Source organism: Anguilla anguilla, chromosome 14 (genome assembly GCF_013347855.1).
Source record: "Anguilla anguilla isolate fAngAng1 chromosome 14, fAngAng1.pri, whole genome shotgun sequence".
In the NCBI taxonomy this organism is placed as follows: domain Eukaryota; kingdom Metazoa; phylum Chordata; class Actinopteri; order Anguilliformes; family Anguillidae; genus Anguilla; species Anguilla anguilla.
The window spans coordinates 37,106,606-37,129,726 of NC_049214.1; the positions used below are offsets into that span (position 1 = coordinate 37,106,606).

At 45.4% G+C, this 23,121-nt stretch overlaps 1 protein-coding gene across 1 annotated transcript in view; it reads left to right on the plus strand.

Annotated features, from left to right (window-relative positions):
* Positions 1-23,121, plus strand: part of si:dkey-112m2.1 (transmembrane protein 132D) — a 147,142-nt gene that overhangs the window by 101,417 nt on the left and 22,604 nt on the right. Inside the window, exons 4-5 of the mRNA XM_035390203.1 lie at positions 8,543-8,729; positions 17,827-17,970. Of these exons, the coding sequence (XP_035246094.1) occupies positions 8,543-8,729; positions 17,827-17,970 (331 nt within the window). The remainder of the gene's footprint in view (positions 1-8,542; positions 8,730-17,826; positions 17,971-23,121) is intronic.

A 23,121-nucleotide genomic window follows, 5' to 3' on the forward strand; every position in this document is an offset into this window, starting at 1 on the left:
CAAAGTGCAGAGGCGTGGATGGAGAGGAATAACAAGTCTGTGTTGCCCAATATCCCCTGGTCCTGTGCCTGTCAGTCGGGTTTATTACACGGCCCTGTTGTTCACACTGTCATTGTCTTTTGTGGTTGCAGAACATGTAGAACACAGTTTGAATGACTAATTATGTGATTGACCCGTAGAGCGTACATAGGGACTGGAGAGGGTAGGAGGGGCCAGGCCATAGAGTGTACATAGGAACTGGAGAGGGTAGGAGAGGTCAGGCCATAGAGCATACATAGGAACTGGAGAGGGTAGGAGGGGCCAGGCCATAGAGCATACATAGGAACTGGAGAGGGTAGGAGGGGCCAGGCGGTGAAGCCGGAAGCAGGAAGCAGCCTCTACTGTGCATGCTTGAGGGCAAATTGCTGCCCGATGAATTCAGAAATCCAAGATGATTTAACAACCAAAGAAAACCTCATCTGTACATTTTTATGATCATAAATTTCATTATGTGCAGCAGTTTCTGAAACAATGGCTGTTTTGGTCTGGAAGTCTTGGGAAAATATTCATTCAAATGTGCATATTTTGATACATGATTCAATCTGCTTTTCATATGAAATGCAACGGTCGTCAATCGAGTTTCAAAATACCACAAAGGATGGTTTATTTTGGCCAAAAACTAGATATTCCCCATTCACTTTAATGGGAGCTCCAATGTTTTTCCTTCTGCACGCGCAGTACAGGCTTACTTCTGGGACTTCGGTTAGCTGAAGGCATGCCTGCCTGTCTAGTTAAATATGCATGTCTCTGGATTGATCATCACCGCATGCTCAGAGGTCAAGGGTCAGCATGTGCTTGGCTTCGTGGGAGTTGTAGTTATAATTTGCCTCTGACTTTGGAGTGATATTTGCACAGTGGCAGTGTGCCAGCGGCTGAAGCACAGCGCTGTCAGTGTGTATTAGCCTCATGAGGAATGGCTGTGCGTTTACCCCACCAGCCCCTTTCCTCTCAGCGACCTCTGTTGACCTCCGACCTCTCCGTGACCTGATGCTGTTATAACATTACATTACATTACATTACATTTATTTGGCAGACGCTTTTATCCAAAGCGACGTACAAAAAGTGCATTTCATGGTCATAGACAACTGCTAAACACAGGTTCAGTCAGGTACAATACTTATTTTGTACAGCTATTTCTAGCCAAGAACACAGTTTAGTTCACACAGTGAGCACTATTCAGACCTAACCTCTGCAAAGCCAACTAGGCAGAATGACAAGCTACAGTATTAGGACAAATACAAATTACCAAAAAGTGCTGGGATGGGGCAACATGTAACAAGTGTCATGAAGAAAAAGGGGGGGGGTGGATTTAGAGTGAAATATACAGCGTGGTGGTGGTTAGTCCAGGTACAGTCTGAAGAGATGAGTCTTCAGGCCACGGCGGAAGATGGGTAGTGAGGGGGAGGGACGGGGAGTTCGTTCCACCACTGGGGAGCTAGGGTGGAGAAGCTCTGTGATCCCTTTGGGCGGGTGGGAGGGGTTACAAGGCGCCCTGCTGCCACAGAGCGGAGTGGTCGAGCAGGCACATAGATTCGAGTCATGTACTGCAAGTAGATGGGGGCTGTCCTGTTGGCAGCAGTGTAGGCAAGGGTCAGGGCTTTGAACCGGATCCTGGCAGCGACCGGTAGCCAGTGGAGTGATCGCAGCAGAGGAGTGACGTGGGAGAATTTGGGAAGGTTGTAGATGAGTCGGGCAGCGGCATTCTGAATCATCTGTAGTGGCTGTATGGCACAAGCTGGCAGGCTTGCAAGGAGAGAGTTGCAGTAATCAAGGCAAGAGGTCACCGTAGCCTGGACGAGCAGCTTGGTGGAGTGCGTCGTCAGGTATGGTCGAATCCTTCTGATGTTGTACAGAAGGAATCTGCAGGACCGTGATGTTGCCTTGATGTGCTCCTTGAGGTCCAGTTGGTCATCCAGGACCACCCCCAAGCTCTTGGCAGAGTGAGAGGCAGTCACTGTGGTGCCATCAACCGTGATTGAGAGCTCACGAAGTAAGGAGATACAACAATCAATCAATCAATCAATTTTATTTAAAGTGCAGAATCACCATGCAGCATGGTCTCAATACACACAAATAATTCAGAAAAGAGATACATTAAAGAAAAAGGAAAGAAAGAAAGAAAGAAAAAGAAATGTAATTAAATAGACAATTTAAGAGATCAAATTTGAAATGTAGTATTTAAAACACAGTATTTAAAACGGTATTTAAAACACAGTATTTAAAACGGTATTTAAAACACAGTATTTAAAACACAAAGAGGCAATACAGCCCTACTAGCCCTACCCACCACCAGTGTTGCAGGGATGCAGTTTCTAGGGTAGGCTGTGATGAAGTGAATAAAGGTACGTTTTTAGTCTTGATTTAAATGTTTCAGCTGAACATGCATCTTTAACATATAACGGAAGGCCATTCCGGAGCTAAGGTGCACGGTAGGCAAATGCTCTGTGACCGACTGATTTTTTCCTTACTGAAGGAATGAGCAGAAGACCAGCATCGAGAGAGCGAAGAGGGCGTGCCGGTATATATGGTATAATTAGCTCAGATAGGTAATGTGGTGCAAGACCATGCAAGGCCTTTTAAGTTAAAAGAAGGACCTTAAAATCAGCTCTACTGGTAACCAGTGAAGAGAGGCTAGAATGCGTGTTATATGTTCAAATTTATTAGTTTTTGTCAAGATTCTAGCTACAGTGTTCTGGACAAGCTGAAGCTTCTAGTAGCACAACTAGGAAGACCAGAGAAAAGGGCATTACAGTAATCAAGCCTAGAAGATACAAATGCACATATTAAAGTTCCAGCATCTCGCAATGAAAGAACGGGTCGGATTTTAGCAGTATTACTGATATGATAAAATGCTATCTTGGTAATAGCCTTGATATGAGGCTGGAATGTCAGACGAGAATCAAAAATCACTCCAAGGTTTTTGATGGTCGGGCTTTCGTAAATAATACAGCCATCAATGTTAACACTCAAATTCTCAAACAAGTGTCCATGTTTGGGTGGTCTAACAACTAATAACTTTGTTTTATCAGCATTTAACCACAGAAAGTTCATACACTTCCATTTTTTTTTCTGATACACATGCCTCTAAATTTAGGAGTTGGGAAAGGTCATTTGGCTTTACAGGTACATATAACTGCGTATCATCAGCGTAGCAATGGAAAATAACAGCTCTTAGCCCTCATAACAGCTCTTAGCACTCGGGACAGCTCTCTATGCGATGTGGGCGAAAGTTATCTTTTCATGTCTCAGCACTGAGTCAGCGCTTGTGATTGAGGATACAGGCTTAGTGAGCAGCCAGATGGGCGGAGCTGTCCTCTCTGTCACTCACTGATTTAAGCCAATCAAAGTGATTTGTCAAGCAGCAGCGTGTTCTTGATTTATGGATGTTAGATATCATAGGCAGGCAATCCCAGGCGTTCCGAGGTTCAGATGAATCTCTTCCACTCATAATTAATTGACGCTACATTTCACCAGCTCAAATTAAGCATCCTTCGGAAAGATAAATATAAGGACCTAATGATTAAATTGGGATTTTTGTGTTACTTTGCCTGGTTTTTGAGTGCCTGTTCCCAGAGTTGGCTACTGGCATAAGGGCTGTATGCAGGCCTTTAGGGTCAGAACCATCAAGTTTTTATTTATTTATTTATTCATTTATTCATTTATTTATTTTAAAATGTGATTTAAATGATTTGTGATGGAGCACCATCGGGCTACAGCAACATTCTTCTTTAGGGCCACCGAAACCCTAGGGCTGACTCCGCCTGTTCATCTGAGTGTATGCTTTGGGAGAATAATAATGATGATGATGATGATGATAATAATAATAATAATAATAATAATAATAATAATAATACATTCTGAGAAAGTGTGTGACTCAGTTACAGTCTAGGTGTGTTTTGTACAGTATGTATTGTAGAGGAAGGAAATCCCATCTTTCAGCTCCCAGCCCAAAGTTCATAACACCCCCCCCCATCCACTCCCCCTACTCCCCACCCCCTCATACCTTTGCCCAGCAGGCAGAACAGTGGGGCTTGTGGGACTTGGTGGGGGGGCTGGAATTGAGTCAAATGGACTTTTAAGTGTGTGTATGGAGCCAGGACTTTTGAAGCACTTTCGGTCCCACCCACCCTGCAGGTGGGGGAACACCTGCAGGGCCACATCCCCCCCCCCCCTTACCCCTCACGGTTAAATGAGTGCCAGAGTGAAGAATTAGGGGTCACTAACCGGACAACAGAGACGCATTTAGCCTCTATCTTTCCCTCACATGAAAGACTACAGGGTAAAACCTGCCAGAAGACTTTTTTCTCTTCACGCAGATATACGCAGACATACGCAGACATACGCAGACCCAGTTTTCTGAGCGAGAGGCCTCTGGCCTGCGTGTCCGTGCTCATCTGTGAGGAGCTCAGGGGTGTAATCAGGCATCTGGCCGCACACGCGCGCGTTGGGATAATCACACACCGCCCACGCGTGCTCTGCCGCCGGGGGGAAGCCTGACTGAGCGAGACACGCCCGGACGGGCGAGCCAAAGCCGATTTTCGGCGTGTGCAGGTGCGTCTGCCCCCCCTCTCCCGCTCGCTGAGAGCCAGCTGCTGCCTCTCCGGGAACATGACCCCGGTCAATCTCACCGTGGCTTCCTTTCGCACGCGCTCAGTGCGTTTAAAATCTCACATCGGATTTCCTGCTCGTCACTATTTCTGAATTTGCAATGACAGTTGGTGGTGTTGAGGCGGCGGTGGGGGGAGGGGGGGGGGGGTGGTAAGAAGCAGCTGTGGGTTTAAGGTCATGCCCAAGAAAAAAGAACGACTGAGTACCAATGTCCACAGCTGCTCTTGGAAATAGAGGCCACAGAGGGTCGCCCCCTGGTGGACGCCCCCGGGCAGTGCCGCTGAGCCAGTGGCATCTGGGACAGTACGAGGGGAGGCTTGCCGTGGTTAGCAGGCATCGGGAAGATCAGAAAAAATCCCAACTTCCTGCATGGCTGTCAAATGTCACCAGGAAAGGACAGCACCGCTGTCAAACGCTAACTGTCAGAAGGTTAAAGGGAGTAATTACTCTGTCTCAGTGGCAGGTTTGTGTGTACAAAGAGTCGCGCTGTTTGTTGTGATGGTGTCAACGTACAATTTCCCAGGCAGTTGTCAGGGTAAACTGTTTTGCCTGTTCTTCTGGTCACATTAGTATTTTTTATCGCTTTAAACCTCACCATTGATCACAGTTTTAATGTTAAATTTTTTTATGTTAAATTGCACTTTGCACAGGTAAGTGGCTAAAATAAAGTGTGTTAATTTTGCAGTAAAAATGCCTTGGGAGCGATTGGGCCAGGGGGCATTATGCTTCCTTTTTTTTTTTTACCTAACTATTATTATGGGTAATGTTCATTAAGATGTTTACAATGCTCCTTTTATGGTCCAAAGGTAGTTCCTTTGGCAATTCATGCTTTTGTGCAATAAAGCATATTTTTGAAAATCATTACCGTACACGTTCTTTATCATCCTCATAACCATAAGGACAGCAAGAGAGAACTGTATTTGGCATCAAAAACACATAGTAACTCTCAGATAGTAAGGGTGGAACTATGCCGATTTATTCAGGTTATGAAATGTAAACAGCAACACATCATCCTGGCGTGAACGCAAAGCATCTTACTACTCCGTATCTCTTTAAGACCTTCAGTATTGTGTCTTGTGTATCAGGAGATATAACTTGCAAACTGATCTGCTTCTTTCTATGAATCATATTCTCATATGTTTACATTTCCAGGCATTGAGTAGACTCTCTTATCCAGACTGACTTACGCAGCTTACATTCTGTTTGCACACAGTCCATTTATACAGCTGGATATTTACTGAAGCAGTGCAGGTTGAGTATATTGCAGAAGGGTTCATTGGCAGCACCCCATCTCGGAACTGAACCTACGATCTTTGATTTCTCTGTTTTCTAATACTGTAGCCTCTCTAAAATCATGTTTATTAAAATGAAAGGCAAGATTAGGTCTTTCAGATAAGAATGAAGTGACCCCTCTAATTCTGGCATCCTCTGAGACAGTCGAAACCTTCATATGCGAGTTTCTGCTCCTCCACAGAACAGACTTTAAGCCCAGAGTTAAACTGTACGGGCCTCAGAATCCCTGGGCCAGCGCTGATTCTGCGTGACTCTTCCTACTTCCTGTTCAGTCTGTGGGCAGCTCACAAACCTGACGACCCTTTCCTCACACCACGCCGGGCGCAGGCCTGACACTGCTTCACTCCATGGCCAAGCCTTCACCTCCTGCTGCCTCCATCACCTCCTCCTGACTCCTTCAGCTCCTGATGCCTCATTTACCTGCTCCACCTTCACCTCCCCCTGCCTCCTTCACCTCCTGCCTCCTTCACCTCATCCTGCCTTCACCTCCCCCTGCCTCCTTTACCTCCTGCCTCCTACACCTCATCTTGCCTTCACCTCCTGACTCCTACACCTCCCGCTGGAAAGGCCGCAGCTCGGTTCCATGGTTGGCTCACTCACAGGGTGATTTTGGCAGAGTCATAGAAGGAAGAGCGAGTCCACCGTCCCTGGTGCAGGCATCAGCTGCAACTCAAAACCTATAACAGGAACCCTAATCATCCAGTGACATCACATTTAATGAACCTATATGCAATTAAGCAATTGCTCGATTCTCATGGGGACACTGAAATGCTTCCTGGCTTCATTTGTTTGTGAGAGGACTGCAGATATATCAAAGAATCGCTTCAGTTGCATTTGTTATTTGATTCTTATGCAGCGAAGTATCTGAGCAAATGAATCCTTTGTGATAAACCAGGGTAATAACATAAATTATATGCATGAGAACAAAACTGATAAAATACAAACAGCTGACATGAGATCAAGGGGGATAAATCTTTGCGCCTCTGGCTTTATTATCAGTGCATCGCAGTGCCACAGGCCTCCAGTTCTTTAGTCATGCTAAATCATTGCAAACAAATCTCTCCCAGGTCATGATCGCTTTAGAGAATTCCACTTTTAGAGTAATACTCAGTTTATGGTAGGTTGTTGCTGTTTCTCTGAGTCCTGAGAGAGAGAGAGAGAGAGAGGGAGAGGAGGGAGAAAAAGAGTGAGAGAGATAAAGCAAGAGAGAGAGGGGGGGACTTTGGCCAGAGGTGCTGTTGCACCCCGTTTTAATGGACAGACATGCAGTCAGTCATCTATGAATGAATACAGACAAGATGCTCAACATCTCCCGAAAATGGCTTTTTAATGTACTTCCGCCGCGCAGTGTGTGATGGGAATTCCAAAGAGCCTTGGCGCTCAGAGAGGATGTGTGCGGGTCACCTGCCTTACACATCTCCGTCTTACAGGACAGGCTTTGATTCATGTGTTTACTCTTTCATTTATTTCGTTTACAACTGCTGTCTTCCACGTAGCATTTTAATTGGACGAGGCCATGTATATGTATATATAATTGAACAGATAATTACTGTAGGTGTGTGTATATATATATATATATATATACATTTTTTTTTTTTTACATTTATTTAGCTGTTATATGTGTTATATATGTGTGGGTGTGCGTGTGTATATATATATGTATATATATATATATATATATATATATATAATCAAATCAAGACTAGCTTTATACATAAAACCCACAAATTCATTCCGAATGAATGAATCTGGCTTTCAACCATCTTTTCTCCTTTTTTCTTCCATTTGTTTTTTGTCTTACCCTTCACCACTATTCTCCTCACATCAGACGTTTGTCTCCAGAAGCCTTTCTCGTCTTGTGCCGTCTCGTGTTATGATCCAGCGCATAAAAACATAAAGGCTTCATAAACTATAAAGACAGAGCAGAACGCCCTTTTTATCTCCTCCCTCCTTCAGAGACCGCTGCTCTCCGCCAGTACTCCGGGACATTTCCTCTTTCTGTTTGCCTTAAGTTCCCGCTAAATTTCCACTCAGCCGAGTTCTAAGAGCCTGTGTTAACGATGTAAGACCAATCAGCAGATGGTCGCTGCTGTCATCTCTGTCCCGTGACCCCGTGGTGAGGATTTCAAACTCAGTAGCGTCGGGTTATTCGCCAATCATTTATTTTGTTCTTTAATAGAAAGGCTCAGCATTTTGAAGTCAGCTGTACCATAAAATTAGGTGGTTTTAAATATTCATGAACTCCTTTTTAACTGCAGTAAATCAGCATCGGCGAACACATGGGATGGCCAGTACATGATTTCCTGCTCTTTGTTACATCCCACGCTATAACGCATGTGTAGTGACAGGGGTAGGTTCAGTGTAACTGTTGTGATGGTAGGCTTTATTACATTGTTACTACTTTAAAATCGGTTTGTGGCCGTGCTGTGCACATTCTGCTTTCTCTCTACAATCATTTAATGAACTTCAAACATCAGAGTTCAACATTCAAATGTTGACAGGTTTTACAGGTGTATATTTTACCACGCATAATTTATGCTCACGCTCAGTGTTAAGTGACTGTATGCTCTCCCCCCCTCTCTCTCTCTCTCTCTCTCTCTAGGGTGGAGTCTGGGTTCCAGAATGTTCTGCAGGTGGACCTGGAGGTGGATGACTTTCTGGCCCCGCCCAGCAGCAGGGCCGTTTCCTGGCAGGTGGAGTATCCTGGGACTAGGGTGGTCACCACAGAGACCGAGACACTAATACAGCTGGCGCACAGGAAGCTGGGAGGCCTCGTGCCATTGGCTATGGTGAGTGGCCCACCCACCGCTATAGGGCTACAGAATCAGCCATCTGGCCAATAGGAACCCTGAACTGTCAACAGGCTGTTCCAAACCAGGCAATGTCCTAACAAGCCAAACACCACATATAAGTCAATAGACTAAAAAACAGAAACCTGCCAAACTGTATAATTTTATGCATGTTTCCCAAAGAATGTACAGTAAGCAGTGATTTTGTACAGCCCACAGCAGTGGGTTTTTTGTGTTTTTAGATTGACATTTTGATGCAGGTGCCATCAAATCCTCTGTTTAATGTTGGATATGTTTTGGTGTGTGTGTGCATGTTCATGTTCATGTGTGTGTGTGTGTGTATGTGAGTATGTGTGTGTGTACATTTGTGTGTGTGTATGTGTGTGTGTGTGAGTATGTGCATGTGTGTGTGTGTGTGGGTGCATGTGTGCGCGCATGCCCGCGTGTGTGCGTGTGTGTGTGTGTGTGTGTGTGTGTGCAGTAAAGATTGTGTGCTGTGGCAGACTTCTATACTGTGAGATTTATTCAAACCATTCAAGCAACAAAAAAATCCCATGAGCTGTAGCAGCTGCCAGTTTCAGCCCATGGTGATGATGGAGAGAGAGAGAGAGAGAGAGACAGAGAGAGGAGGCGGGAGGAGAGAGAGAGAGAGACAGAGAGAGGAGGCGGGAGGAGAGAGAGAGAGAGAGAAAACACTGTTCTGCCTGACTTCCTCCAGCGAGTGGGAAATTCAGAACTATGTCCATTTCTCAAAGGAGACTCGTTTTCCCCGGGGAAAGTCTGGAGTGGGCCAGAAGACATGATGGGCTATTTTTCCAGCCTTATTTATAAACAGGACTGACACAGACAGTGAATGTGTTTATTCGGTATGCATTTCTCTCTCGCCCTCGCCCATAAAATCACGCAATAATAATAATTTCCATCCCTGCAACATTAATAAGGCGTGACAATGCAATAGGAAGTTCCACAAAATACATGCAAAGCGCTTAAGCTAAAACTCTTCGGTTTGCATGCACGGCATGCCTGGATGATTTTCCAAATGAAAACATTTTAATTCTCCTTGGGTTGTGGCTTCTTCAGAACGAATCCTTAACTGTGATGCAGGAATCTCCATGACTCTACAGCGTTGTTTCTGCACGTTGAGAATGAGCTATTGTGTCTATTGTTTTCTAAGCAGGCTAATACAATATGGGTAGTGATTTGCAATAGAGCAGAGCTCCTGTTAATACAAAATGTGTTCACTTACACACTCGACTTCTCCCACTGGACTCTCACCCCTACTCTCTCTCTCTGTCTCGTCCTTTGTGGATTTCTGTGTTTAAAGATGCTCTGATTAAGGCTCATTGACCAAAAGCCTAGTTTTTTAGATTTAGCCTGTAGCTGCTAAAGCTACCTGCCTGCTACCCTGTAGCTGCTAACGCTACCTGCCTGCTGCCCTGTAGCTGCTAAAGCTACCTGCCTGCTGCCCTGTAGCTGCTAAAGCTACCTGCCTGCTACCCTGTAGCTGCTAAAGCTACCTGCCTGCTACTCTGTAGCTGCTAAAGCTACCTGCCTGCTACTCTATAGCTGCTAAAGCTACCTGCCTGCTACCCTGTAGCTGCTAAAGCTACCTGCCTGCTACACTATAGCTGCTAAAGCTACCTGCCTGCTACCCTGTAGCTGCTAAAGCTACCTGCCTGCTACCCTGTAGCTGCTAAAGCTACCTGCCTGCTACTCTATAGCTGCTAAAGCTACCTGCCTGCTGCCCTGTAGATGCTAAAGCTACCTGCCTGCTACCCTGTAGCTGCTAAAGCTACCTGCCTGCTACCCTGCAGCTGCTAAAGCTACCTGCCTGCTACCCTGTAGCTGCTAAAGCTACCTGCCTGCTTCCCTGTAGCTGCTAAAGCTGCCTGCCTGCTACCCTGTAGCTGCCTTCCAGAAGGGCATGCAGTAAAAATCCCTGCAATGCACGGACGTAGCAGTAGCAGTGCGCTCTGTGTGGACCTTTGAGTTACACAGCAAAGTAATCATAGTCTGTCTTTCTCTCTCACTGTCTGGTCTTGCACAAAATGAAATCTTTTCTTTTTAAAATTCCCAACCAGTTTTTGTGGTGGCTGTCACAGGAATTGTTTAACCTTAGTAGAGGATTTACTTTAAGAAACCTGCCTCAACAAGTGTTGTAATCTTGTAATAAGACTTAAAGTCTTTTTTTTCTGTCTAGTAGGAAAATCTTAGTTTGCTTTAAATTAGTTTTTGCTTGACAAGTGAAATGTTCTTACCCCATTGGCAAATCTTAAGATGAGTAAAACTGTCGCAATGGCAATCAATGGTAAAATCTGCTAGATCACCCACATCAATAGAAATTCAGAGCTTTTGTCTTATTTAACAAAAAACGAAACAGGATTCTAAGTCTAAATATAAGACTAAATTGCTTGTTAAGGTTCAACTTATTTCTTCTTTTTTGAAAGCACCCCCCCTCAGAGAAATATGAATAAAAAATAATCACTTTAAAAAATGCTGTTAAATCATACTTATTTCACAGCCAAACATCTATGTTTCTGTAGTTTAATATTGAGACATTATGTTTGATTATCTCTGATAATTATAATCCATCTGTTGTGAATCCTGGCTATTTGATCAACTTAAAAATGTATGACTTAGCAGAATTCAGCATCAAGCATTTTTTTTTTTAAATGTTAGTTCGTAATTATTTGCCAGTTCTCCCGTCTTGTTCTGGAGGATGTGAAGATCTGACAGTCTTTCACAGACTCACTGAAGCTCGAACCATCTGCCACTTTCTGTCTGTGTAGAAACAAACGCTTCAGGAAATAAAGAATGAAACTGAGAAACCTGAAAGAAATATCTTTGTCCTGACGCCCGCCTGGTGACCAGACCTGCATTAAAAGCTTGGTATTTTTATTCTTTTCTGCCAGGTTTTGAATTGCACTCCTTTGCTGAAATGTGACCTCAGGCCATCAGTTTGAACACATTTTAAAGGTTTATTTCCTTTTAAAACACCATGCTTTTAGCCACAACGCTCTCCAAATATGGTGTGACTGGATGCTTCTCTGAGTGCAGATATTCTACCAAAATCATGTTAAGCAATGGCTCTTTACAAAAAATGTCTTCTTTGTATGATGATAGCAACAGCAACAACAATAATAATAATAATAATAAGCGAGAAGGTCCTGGGTTAAAATCCCGGCCTGGGCCTTTCTGTATGGATTTTGAATGTTCTCCCCGTGTCCATGTGGGTTTCCTCCAGGTACTCCAGTTTCCTCCTACAGTCCCAAGACACGCAGGTAGGCTAATTGGAGACTCTAAATTGCCCATTGGTATGAGCGTGTGAGTGAATGGTGTGTGTGCCCTGCAATACATTGGTGACCTGTCCAGGGTGCATACATGCCTCTCACCCAATGCATACTGGGATAGGCTCCAGCACCCCCAATGACACTGACCAGGATAAGGCCCTATAGATAAAGGATGGATGGATAATAATAATAATAATAATAACACTTTTCTGTCAGATGTTAATTCTGGGCTTCAGTGTCTGCTTCCAGTAGAATAATAAAGGAAGAGCAAAACTGTATAAACCAGAGTCTTCCTTCCAATTCATAATTAACTACAACAGCACCCAGTCACAGGCAGAAGAAACACTTTAGGTGTCATTTATAAATATATTATAAAGACTTTATGAATAGTTGATAAACATTTATCATTTCATTTATAAATGATAAAGGAATCATTTGGATCATTTCTAGTTTATGGAAAACCATAGAATGTCACATCCAAGGCCCCTAGTTGTGTCAAACGTATATCTGTTAGCGTTTGACATTAATCAGAAGCTCAGCGCTGTTCAGTTGTAGCTCAGTAGTTCTGTTCTCTTATTACTCCCTATAAGGGCTCATTATTAATTTACTAATGCTAAGTGTTATCAAACGCAGCGCGGTGTAGGGCAATACCGTGCGTGTGTGTGTTAGCTTGTGTGGCGGAGCGGTTCATTCATAAATAACTCACGATTCCGCAGACGGGCGAGCAGCTGCAGCGGGGGGCGAGCGAGCGAGAGAGAGAGAGAGAGAGAGAGAGCGCGGCGAGGGAGGTGACATGACGCCGTGATTGCGATCGCGATTTCTGCGGGGGACGCGCCGTGACCGCCCCTCCCCCGTTAGCTGCTCGCTTCTCGGCTGCTCGGCTCTCTCGTTCCCTCCCGACGTTTAATCGTAGCGTCTCTCGCACGGAGACGAGTCGCCGGGCGCCCGTATCGCCGCGAGCGGAGTTCGTTCTTTCCTGAGCTTCGGGGCGGCTCGAGTTGGCGAGCGCCGCCCGTGTTCGACGCAAGAACGCAAATCAATGGGACCGGAAGCGCCCTCCCTCTTGTAATGAAGTTCATTACAGTCCATAGTTACCCTCTCGCGTCCCTTTGTCTCTCTGAAGCGCCACTGCCGTGGGTGATCTGGCAGATTTGGTTTGATTGACAGGCTGAGAGGGATGACTCACGCTGTTCTGCAGTAATCGTACTGAGAGAGGAGGGGCGGGAAACTGTTAGTAATGGTGTAGGATTATGCTGATTGATGAATTGAAATAAAGCACACGGTAATATGCCATTACTTGCACAATAGGTCAAAGAACCATAAGGCTTTCATGCAAATTCTTTTCACTTAGTTTCCATGGTTTTCATTTTTTTTTAATTATTTGACATAATTATAGATATTCGAGAAATATTGACAGCCAAATGGAGACGCGAGGCCTCTTTTTATCCTACCAATCGTAGGCATATCCTGATTCTTTGAACACCGAAAGTCCTCAGATCAGTGAACAACGTATTGACAACTCTTCAGGAACATTTATAGATAAATCAGGATTCCGATAATTTCAGCCTTTTTTTAATCATCCCGTTAATGAAATGTGTTTTTATAATTCTATGGTATTTTATTCCATTATGTGATTCCTTATACATGCGTTTCCATACTTCTATGGTATTTCATTCCATTATGTGATTCTTCAGGCATGCGTTTTCATACTTCTATGGTATTTCATTCCATTATGTGATTCTTTAGGCATGCGTTTTCATACTTCTATGGTATTTTATTCCATTTGTCATTCCACCTGTTGTTTTGTTTGTCAGTTGTACTCTCCTGGTGAACAGACACAACGTTTAGTCAATTAAATCAGGGATGATTAGGTGGCAGGTTTAGCGTCTTATCTGAAAGACCTCGTCTCATACAGCAAAGTGTCCCCATCGCTGCACTGGGACACTGGGGATTATTCAACTCGAGGAAGATCGCCTCCTACTGGCCCTCTTCCAGGGGCAATCTTGGTTTTTCTTCATAAAACTTCTCTCTCTCCTCCTCCTCTTCCTCAAGGTGAAACCTGCCGCACACTTCCAGGAATAAGGATTCTGGCTAGCTTGTTCAAGTACACTTCCCTCTGTGCAAAAACGCTGTTGTGGTGCTGAAATGATGCGACAAGAATCGATGATCTTCTCGAGGTCATCTGTCATTGTGTCTAGCCTAGAATTTCCTTCCACAACAACAAGGTTTCTGCTGCCATTATCAAAATAATGTGTTTATTTCCTTACATTCAAAAGTGTGTCTCTCAAATGATATGTTTGCTTGCACGTGTGTATGTGTGTATGTGTGTGTGTGTGTGTGTGTGTGAGTGTGTGCTTGTGTGTGTGTGTGTGTGTGTGTGTGTGTGTGTGTACATGGTAGCTAGCACACACAGCCACCCTTAGGGCAGAATTTCATATTTCCAAATAAAAACAGAAACTGAATCAAAGGGAGAAAAAAAAAACATGAAAAGTTTAATAACAATTTTAATTGTATTGGGGGAATTTATTTAAATGATGCTGGGGACTGTGCAGCACAGTCCTCCATAGCAACAAAACAGTCCTTCATTGCCACAGCACAGTCCTTTATAGCAACAGAATAGACCTGCATAACAAAAACACAATCCTCCATAGCCACAGCACACACCTCCATAACAACAACACAGTCCTCCATAGCTACAGCACAGTGCTCTTTATCAACAACACAGTCCTCCATAGCTACAGCACAGTGCTCTTTATCAACAGCTCAATCCTCCATAGCTATAGCACAGTACTCCATGGCAACAACACAGTCAGGAGCCGCCAGAGTCCCATTCTGCCTCTAAGCCATGTGAATCTCTGCAGGTCAGATGCACCCCGCCCCCCATCCGAACTGGCCTTTCATCGATTTCCCCCCCCCCCCCCTCCCTTTGGATTGGTTCTGGCTGTGAGCTTTGGGGTGATTGAGTATTCGTAAATCCCGCTGTCCTGCCAGGCTGACCCTGCGATGTGAGCGGGGTGCTTCTGAGGGGGCTGCAGACTGGGGGGGGGGAGGGGGGGGGGGGGAGGCCAGCGTGTCGCTGGTGTTATCAAACAGCAGCTGTGGGCTGTAGTGTGTTCTGCTGGGCCTTCTCTAGCCCATGAATAATGACCCCCCCCCCCAACACCCTCCCCTCCACAACTCCACAACTCTCTCTCTCTCTCTCTTGCTGCAGCAGTCTTTCTTTGAGCAGGTGGATGGTCAGGTAAACAGGAAGCCCCCAAGAGAGGGGAGGAGGGGGTGGGGGTTGCAGGGATTTTTGAAGTAAGCTGGTTGTCTGGCCAGTTGTGAAATCTTACAGCTTTGTTGTAAATCTTGCCAAAAAAATCATTTTAAAGTCTCCTAAATCTTTGTGAACTTCAGAAATCCTTTAGTATCTCCAAAATGAATCACAAAATCAATCACAGTAAATCTCTTGGGCATGTCTTAGTATTGCCCTCTCTCTCAAGATCCAGAGTCCCAAATCATCAGTGTTGGGGGGGAGAGGGGGGGTGTGTTCAATCAATTCACAAAGCAGTTCTCACTCACCTTTGAGCAGAAATTAATACACTTTTTAAAACTAAATTACTTGTGTATCAGATATCAGATATCACAATATGTAGGTCACAGGGAATTTCAAAGACTGTTCTTTACAGAACTTTAAGCAAAGAAAAAGCCTTTTCTGTTAAAAAAAGAGCTTAAGACCCAGTGTATTTAGTCGTTATTTTAGCTTAGCTGAGCTGTAACGTAGCGCTGCAGGCAGTCAGCTCTCCTCGACCCCCAGGCCTTTGAGAACTGTAGACCGCCAACCCCGCCGGTCGGCACGGGAACGAGGAAGCATCCAGACGCTGCCTGCTCCCGCGCGTTCCCGCCAACAGGAAGTGCTGACGCTCGTAGCGTTAGCCTCGGGTTCCGCCCCTCGGTCCGACGGGTCCGACAAGCACGGGGAGATCAGCGGCTCCAGTGACACAGCCCTGCTTGACTCCGCCCCCGCACCCCCCACCCCCCACCCCAGGCTCATTAATGCACACGACCTGCTCCGCCGACACCGATTCTCTCTATGAGGTGCTTTTTCCAGCCCACACCCAAAAACAGCGATTTTATTTCCTTGTAGAATTAGCCCGCGTGGGCTTGGAAGCGTGCTTCTGGATCGCGGGCGTCTTTGAGGGGTTTTGCGTGGTTATTTTTACGTGATTCTAACCGCCTGATTGTGTGCGTGCAGTAAGACACTTGGAATCACCTTGACTGTTCCGAATAAGCATAGTGTTGAATCCTCTTTTCTTGCCATCGCGAGCGCTTCATTCTAACTTAGTACATCACGTAAAAGGGTCATTGTTAACACTCTACATGCGATTCTATTGAATATTTGTCCTAAATATCGCCTTGGTTCCAAAGAATTAATATTTTGACGGCGAGTCAAACACTGAAATTAATTCCCTGTCACAATGTGTCAGAGCTTGCCCTTTTGAATAGCGGACCTCGGTACCATTAAAGAAGATTCACAATGGCGCCATTTCCCTGTGAGAGAAAGAGGAAACCTTCACATTCATTATAAAAATCACCAGAGAAACGCACCTCTTGAATAGGGGATCAACTTAATAGAGCGAAAGAAAAAAAAGCTCGCTCAATTTTCTCTCTTCGGGCAGTTATGAAGGTGATTGAAATGAGGATCATCTTATAAATCTGGGCTCAAGTAATAACAACAGCAGAAAAAGACCTTAGTTCCATTACCGGCCTTTGAAAATCCATTATTCAGCGGCCAGGATTAGATAAGACTATCGGCCGTTCTGGAAAAAGAATTGAGACGCGAGTTTAAAAAAAAGGAAACGGAGAGAGAGAGAGAGAGAGAGAGAGAGAGAGAAATCTGCACACGTCTGTTAAAAGGCGGACTGGATCTTTCCATTGACTCTCATCAGTAATGAGCCAGCCCCAACTGCTGCGCTGGGGACGGGCCAGGATCCGCGGGGTGGAGGGGGTGGGGGGGGGGGCAGAGAACAAACGAAAGCTCCCGCGTTTGCGCCTGAGCCCGGGGACAGCGCGGCCCCTCCCCACGCCGTAACTATCAGCCTTCTCATCCTAACGAGGCTCATCAGTGTTGGGGAGGGAATAACGCCGCCCCCCCCCCGGTCCCACACTCACACACACACACGTATCAGAGCTCCGTCAAAGCTTCTCTTCCTCTCCCCCCTCTGTTCAGAACGACACACCGAGTGATGTGTTTACACACGGCAGTTGTGATGCCTTACACACCTTCCATACCAAGGAGAAGCTATTACTGGGTCCAAAAAATGCTCTGCAAATGCTTAAACTGTGTAACAATTTACTGGATCTCTTCACCAGAAAGCCTATATAACACTGCTGTAATCATTACCTCTATCATTACCAGCCCCAACACCACATTTTAGCTCACAAGTGTTATGTCACTTGGCAGGGGGACCACCAGGGATTTTGGGCCCCGTGATCTCACGTTAGGCCCCACCACCCCATCCCTGTACCACATCATAATCGGACCATTCCACACTTTTAAAAACTCTACCTGTGCAGCTCGTTTGTAAAAAAGGTATTAAAAGGTATCCTATAACAGGTATATCCTTTTTTGAAGGCCCCTGCCAGTCCTCCTAAACCACTCCCCCCTCCCCACCCCACCCCACCCCATAGTGCTGTAGTCACTTGGCAAAGGCCACAACAGTGTATTGTAGCTCACAACAAGTGTCACCTCACCTGACAAATCTTTGCTTGGACCGTACCCCACAAAGCTAACGTCACACCGTTTGCCCTTTGACCCCTGCCAGGACACGGAGATCCTGAACACGGCCGTGCTGACGGGGCGGACGGTTGCCGTGCCGGTGAAAGTGGTGACGGTGGCGCCGGACAGCGGCGTGGCGGACGTGACCGAGACGGTCTCGTGCCGCTCGGTCGACGACGACGTGGTCAAGGTGAGCGCCGGGCACGGTCACGCCGCTCCGTGTGAAAGAGGAATCACATCAACAAGCCACATCAGAAGACCAGATGTGATACATGGCTTAACACCTTATATATCACATCTTAACACCCACAAATATGTGATTAGAATGCTTGCATCTGAACATTCTAATGCTAGTGTACCAATCACTGCTGGTGACTGAATGCAATTAAATTCTGGAACACTAACTTTGAATTTTGAAAAAAAAACATTTCAAAATACCTCCTTTTGAAAGGGTTAAAAGCCTTTGTGTGCAGTAAAGTGTTCAGTGTTAAATCAGCTCTTACAGAGTACATATGGTTCCTACTGGGGGTGCGATGCCTCTTTTTCATGCCTGCTCGTTATTTCTCCCCATGTTGGACTTTGCCATCACACATAGCTGTTACTAGCTGTTAATTGCTGGTAATAGTTGTTAACAGCTATTAATAACAATTGATAGCCACAAATAGCTGTTACTATCAATTAACAGCTGTGAATAGCTGTTAATATCAGTTAATAGCTGTTAATATCAATGAATAGCCATTAATAGCTGTTTATAGCCATGAATATCTATTAATAGCCATTAATAGCTGTTAATAGCCATGAATAGCTGTTAATAGCTGTTAATAGCCGTTAATAGATGTTAATAGCTGTTAGTAGCTGTTAATACCTGTTTATAGTATTCCCAGTGAGTAGAGTGTGTCATTCCTGGGTTCATAAGAAACATGCTTGTGCACTGATTGGAGCCTGCCTATTGAAGCTTCTGGGGCCCTGGTTTTCTTTTCTGCCAGTTACTGAACTGAACATTTAGAGCTACTGATTGGCCAGTCTGTCTTCACACTTGATTGCCAGGTAAAGGGAAGTTGGACAACCCGCAGTTCTTGGCCCTCAAGGACTGTGATTTGAGTAACAGGGTTCTAGCATTTGAAGATGTACTGGAACAGGAAAAGGTTATGATGCGTATGATCTCATCACTGTTTGGGTTGCAGTGTGATCATTAGTGACAGTCTTACTCCCGTCTCAGCCACTGCTGAAAATGTAAATATCTGGATTAAAAAGCACTGTTGCCTCGCAGAAAGACGGTCCTGGGTTTGAATCCCGGCCTGGGCCTTTCTGTGTGGAGTTTGCATGTTCTCCCCATGTCCGCATGGGTTTCCTCTGGGTACTCCAGTGTCCTCCCGAAGTCCAAAGACATGTAAGTAGGCTAATTGGAGACTCTAAATAGCCCATAGGTATGAATGCATGAGTGAATGCATCAGTGAATGGTGTGTGTGCCCTGCGATAGATTGGTGGCCTGTCCAGGGTGTGTTCCTGCCTCTTGTCCAATGCAAGCTGGGAAACACTCTAGCACCCCCCAACATCCTAACCAGGAATAATTCAATTAAATTCAGTTCAATTTTCTTTGTATAGCACTTTTCACAGAGAATTGTCTCAAAGACACTTTACAGAGTAGCAAGGTAAGAGGCAGAGCAAAAAGAGCAAACAGAGCAAACACCAGGCCTGAACCCCCAAATAGCAAGCACGTGAGGTAAAAAAAAAAAAGAAAAACTCCCAGCGGGGAGAAAGCCCTCCATTGGGAATAAGCGGGTTAGATGATGGATGGATGGATAAAGAAGCGATGCAGCTGCTCAGACCTGTCACACGCCACGGCCATGTGGAATCACGCCGTGTCAGACGCTTGGAGCTATGCCAAGCCTGGTCACAGACGCCTGGTCTGCAGCAACACGCCAATCAAAACTGACCAGCGATTTAATCGCTGTCTATCAATGTCTTCAGCATTGAACGTGTGAGGCTATTTAAGTAATGGCAGCGTGTGAACCTAAGGAATATGTTTATAATGGTCATGATGAGATGACATTCATATATCTGGAGTATAGCCTTGCTGAAACCACTTCAAGTCAACAGAAAACATCTTTTTTTTTAATTTACTGTCATAATATAAGGAAACATAACAATTATTCTTACTCTTGAAGATATATTTCAAGTATGTATGAGCAAATATGCAACATACAATACACATTATTATTGTTTGTGTAAAATACTACCAAGTGTGACACTGATCTTTGTTGCCTTTTACCGAACTCATGTTATCTTTTTAAACAGCAAATAAATAATATTTTACTCAAATGTTGTGGCACTAGCACTAAATTAAACCACTATTCTGCTTTGAATAATACCACGAATGGTTAGAAGTGTTTCTTATACCCCTGACACATAACTTTGATATTATCTATAAAATTCACATCAATAGCGGTCCACCCCCCCCCCACCTCCCCCCCAAAGCTTCGCCAGCTGCCTTCAGTAGCTGCAGAGATCTCTGGGATCTATAGAATTGACTTTTCTGGTTTCCTGAGGGTTTAATTATCTACTGGGCACTCCTGCTATGTGCTGGTGACCAGGCGAGTGGATAATGCTACACAAGGGGGCATCTGAAAACTATCTGCAGCGTAATGCCTTGGAGCCGAGTTGCAATCCTGAGCTGCACAGGATCAATTAGCCGTTTATGCAAGTTTTTTCCCCCCTATCCCTCACCCTGCCAGGGAAAAGGTGGTGTTGGTGGAGGTATTCTGGGTAATGTAGTTTACTGGAGAAGGGAGAGAGAGCAAACGGCTTGCCTTGAGACTGAAAGAACCGCAAAACCTGAAACATACAGACAGTCCCTACCTGAGTGATTCATGGAGATTTTTGGAAAGTGGCTGTGGATGTTCGTCTGGGCTATTAGTGGAGCTTTTGTGAGCTCGGTCAGAGGGCTAGTAAAAATAGACACACAGGCAGCCAGTATGAATATTGGATCTGAGCATGCTTATAAACTCATCCTTTATTCATTGTGTATTATAATTACATTTCTTCCTCAGAAACAACTTTCAGCCCCCCCCCCCGCCCAAACCCCCCCATGCCCCCCAAGAGAAAACACACGGCACATACAATATGCATTTCTGCACAAAACTGCAGACCCGTATGGATGTGCATTTGCTTTAAATTAAGCGCTCCCTAATGCACCAGTAATGGTTTATGTATGTAGCACAAGATGTGACAATAAACTTTACAGAATCATCTATATGTATGTGTGTGTGTGTCAGTGTTCATGTGTGTGTTCCTGTGTGTGTGTGTGTGTGTGTTTCTGTGTATATACATTTCTGAGTGTGTGTGTGTCTGTGCGTGTGTGCGTGTGTTTGTGAATGTGTGCATGTGTGTGTGTGCGTGTGAGTGTGTGTATGTGTGTATGTGTGTGTGTGTTTGTGTATGTGTGCGTGTGTGTGTGTGTGTGTGTGTGTGTGTGTGTTTATGTATGTGTGTGTGTGTGTGTGTATGTATGTATGTGTGAGTGTGTGTGTGTGTGTTTATGTATGTGTATGTGTGTGAGTGTGTGTGTGTGTTTATGTATGTGTATGTGTGTGAGTGTGTGTATGTGTGAGTGTGTGTGTGTGTTTATGTATGTGTGTGTGTGTGTGTGTGTGTGTGTGTGTTTATGTATGTGTATGTGTGTGTGTGTATGTATGTGTGTGTGTGTGTATGTGTGTGTGTGTGTATGTATGTGTGTGTGTGTGTGTGTGTTTATGTATGCTCTGTTACTGTGCTCCAGTTAAACAGTCAAACTCCTGCTCTGCTGCTGCAGATTGAGCAGCTGTTGGCATTTATATGAACTTCAGCTTCTGTCTGACTCCTGTGCTGCTGCAGGCATTAGAGCCTGAGCACAGCTTCCAGACACCAGGTTAAGTATCCGCCAACGTGACCTGTGCTAATATCTCCATCCCTCCCTGCCTCTCCCCATCCCTCCCTGTCCCTCCCTGCCCCTCTCCGCCCTCTCTGCCCTCCCTGCCCCTCTCCGCCCCTCCTCGCCCCTCCTCACCCCTCCTCACCCCTCCCTGCCCCTCCCCCGCGGTTTCCCGCTCCCTCACACTTGGCTAGGCACGCTCCTCTAACACTGTTACCGCCGGAACATTACCCAGCCTGCATTATTCATGCCCCGGGTGAGCAGGCGCCGTCTGCTCGGACCCCGGGCCCGCCGTCGCCATGACGACTGACGCCTCCGCTAGCCCCGCCGGCCAAACGGCTGTCCGAGGAGGCCGCTGAACTTAGCTTGTCCCCCTCCCCCCACCCCACACGCCCCCACGCCCTCCGCTCCCCCTCGACCCTCTCGCCCCGCATCACGGGTCAGAGCGCTCGGCTCGGTCACGCGCCCCCCCCCCCCTCACCCCACCCCCCCTCCGGCTCCCTCTCTCTCACACCACTGAGCAAAGCCTCCTCCCTGTAGGAACACCTCACTTCACGTGAACACATATAAACAACTGCAGCCCTGAGAAAGCACACACAGAACACAGTGTTTTTAGACACTTTTTCCTGTTCCTGCTGACAGGCTGTTTACCGGAGGAGGGGAGGGGAGGGGAGGGGGAGGGTGGGGGGAGGGGAGGGGAGGGGGAGGGGGTAAGGCCTGTTAATGTGCTGAGGTATGCATTAAAACGTCTGTTTTATAATTGGGCAAAAACATTACTGCTGCTGCTCACCCGCTAAGTTCATGCTTCTGATTACCATCCAAATTCCAAAGGTCAACTTCAGGAACACAGACACTCAATCTGTTTACAAATCATTATCTGGGTGACACGGTTTTTGAGTTTGGATTCAGTCCCATTACATTCTTTTAGGGAGAGTGACTAAGTCCTGAATCTGTTTGCAAAGCTTTGTCTGGGCAATAGGGTATTCGGGTTTGGATTTGGTCCCATTACATTCCTTTAAGTAGAGTGACTTAGTTCTGAATCTGTTTACAATGCTTTATTTCGGCAATAGGGCATTCAGGTTTGGATTCAGTCTTATTACATTCCTTTAGGTACAGTACCGACTTCAAATGGGAGAGAAGTACGTGCACATACCAGAGTCACATGGGCAACAGTGCACACCTGGTTAAAAGTATTCCCAGACCAGAGAAGCATTATTAAAGCACTGAAAGATAACGTATGCCAACCTAGAACCAAATCTACTACAGTCAATCTAATACAAATCTTAGATCCATACAGCTAATATTCACCTAACACAATAAAACATGTGATTGTGTTTTATCAAATATCAAATAAATTATATAAATGTCAAATCAAATATTGTGCTAATATGTATGCATCAGTCAATATTTCAGGATAACATAGTACTGACA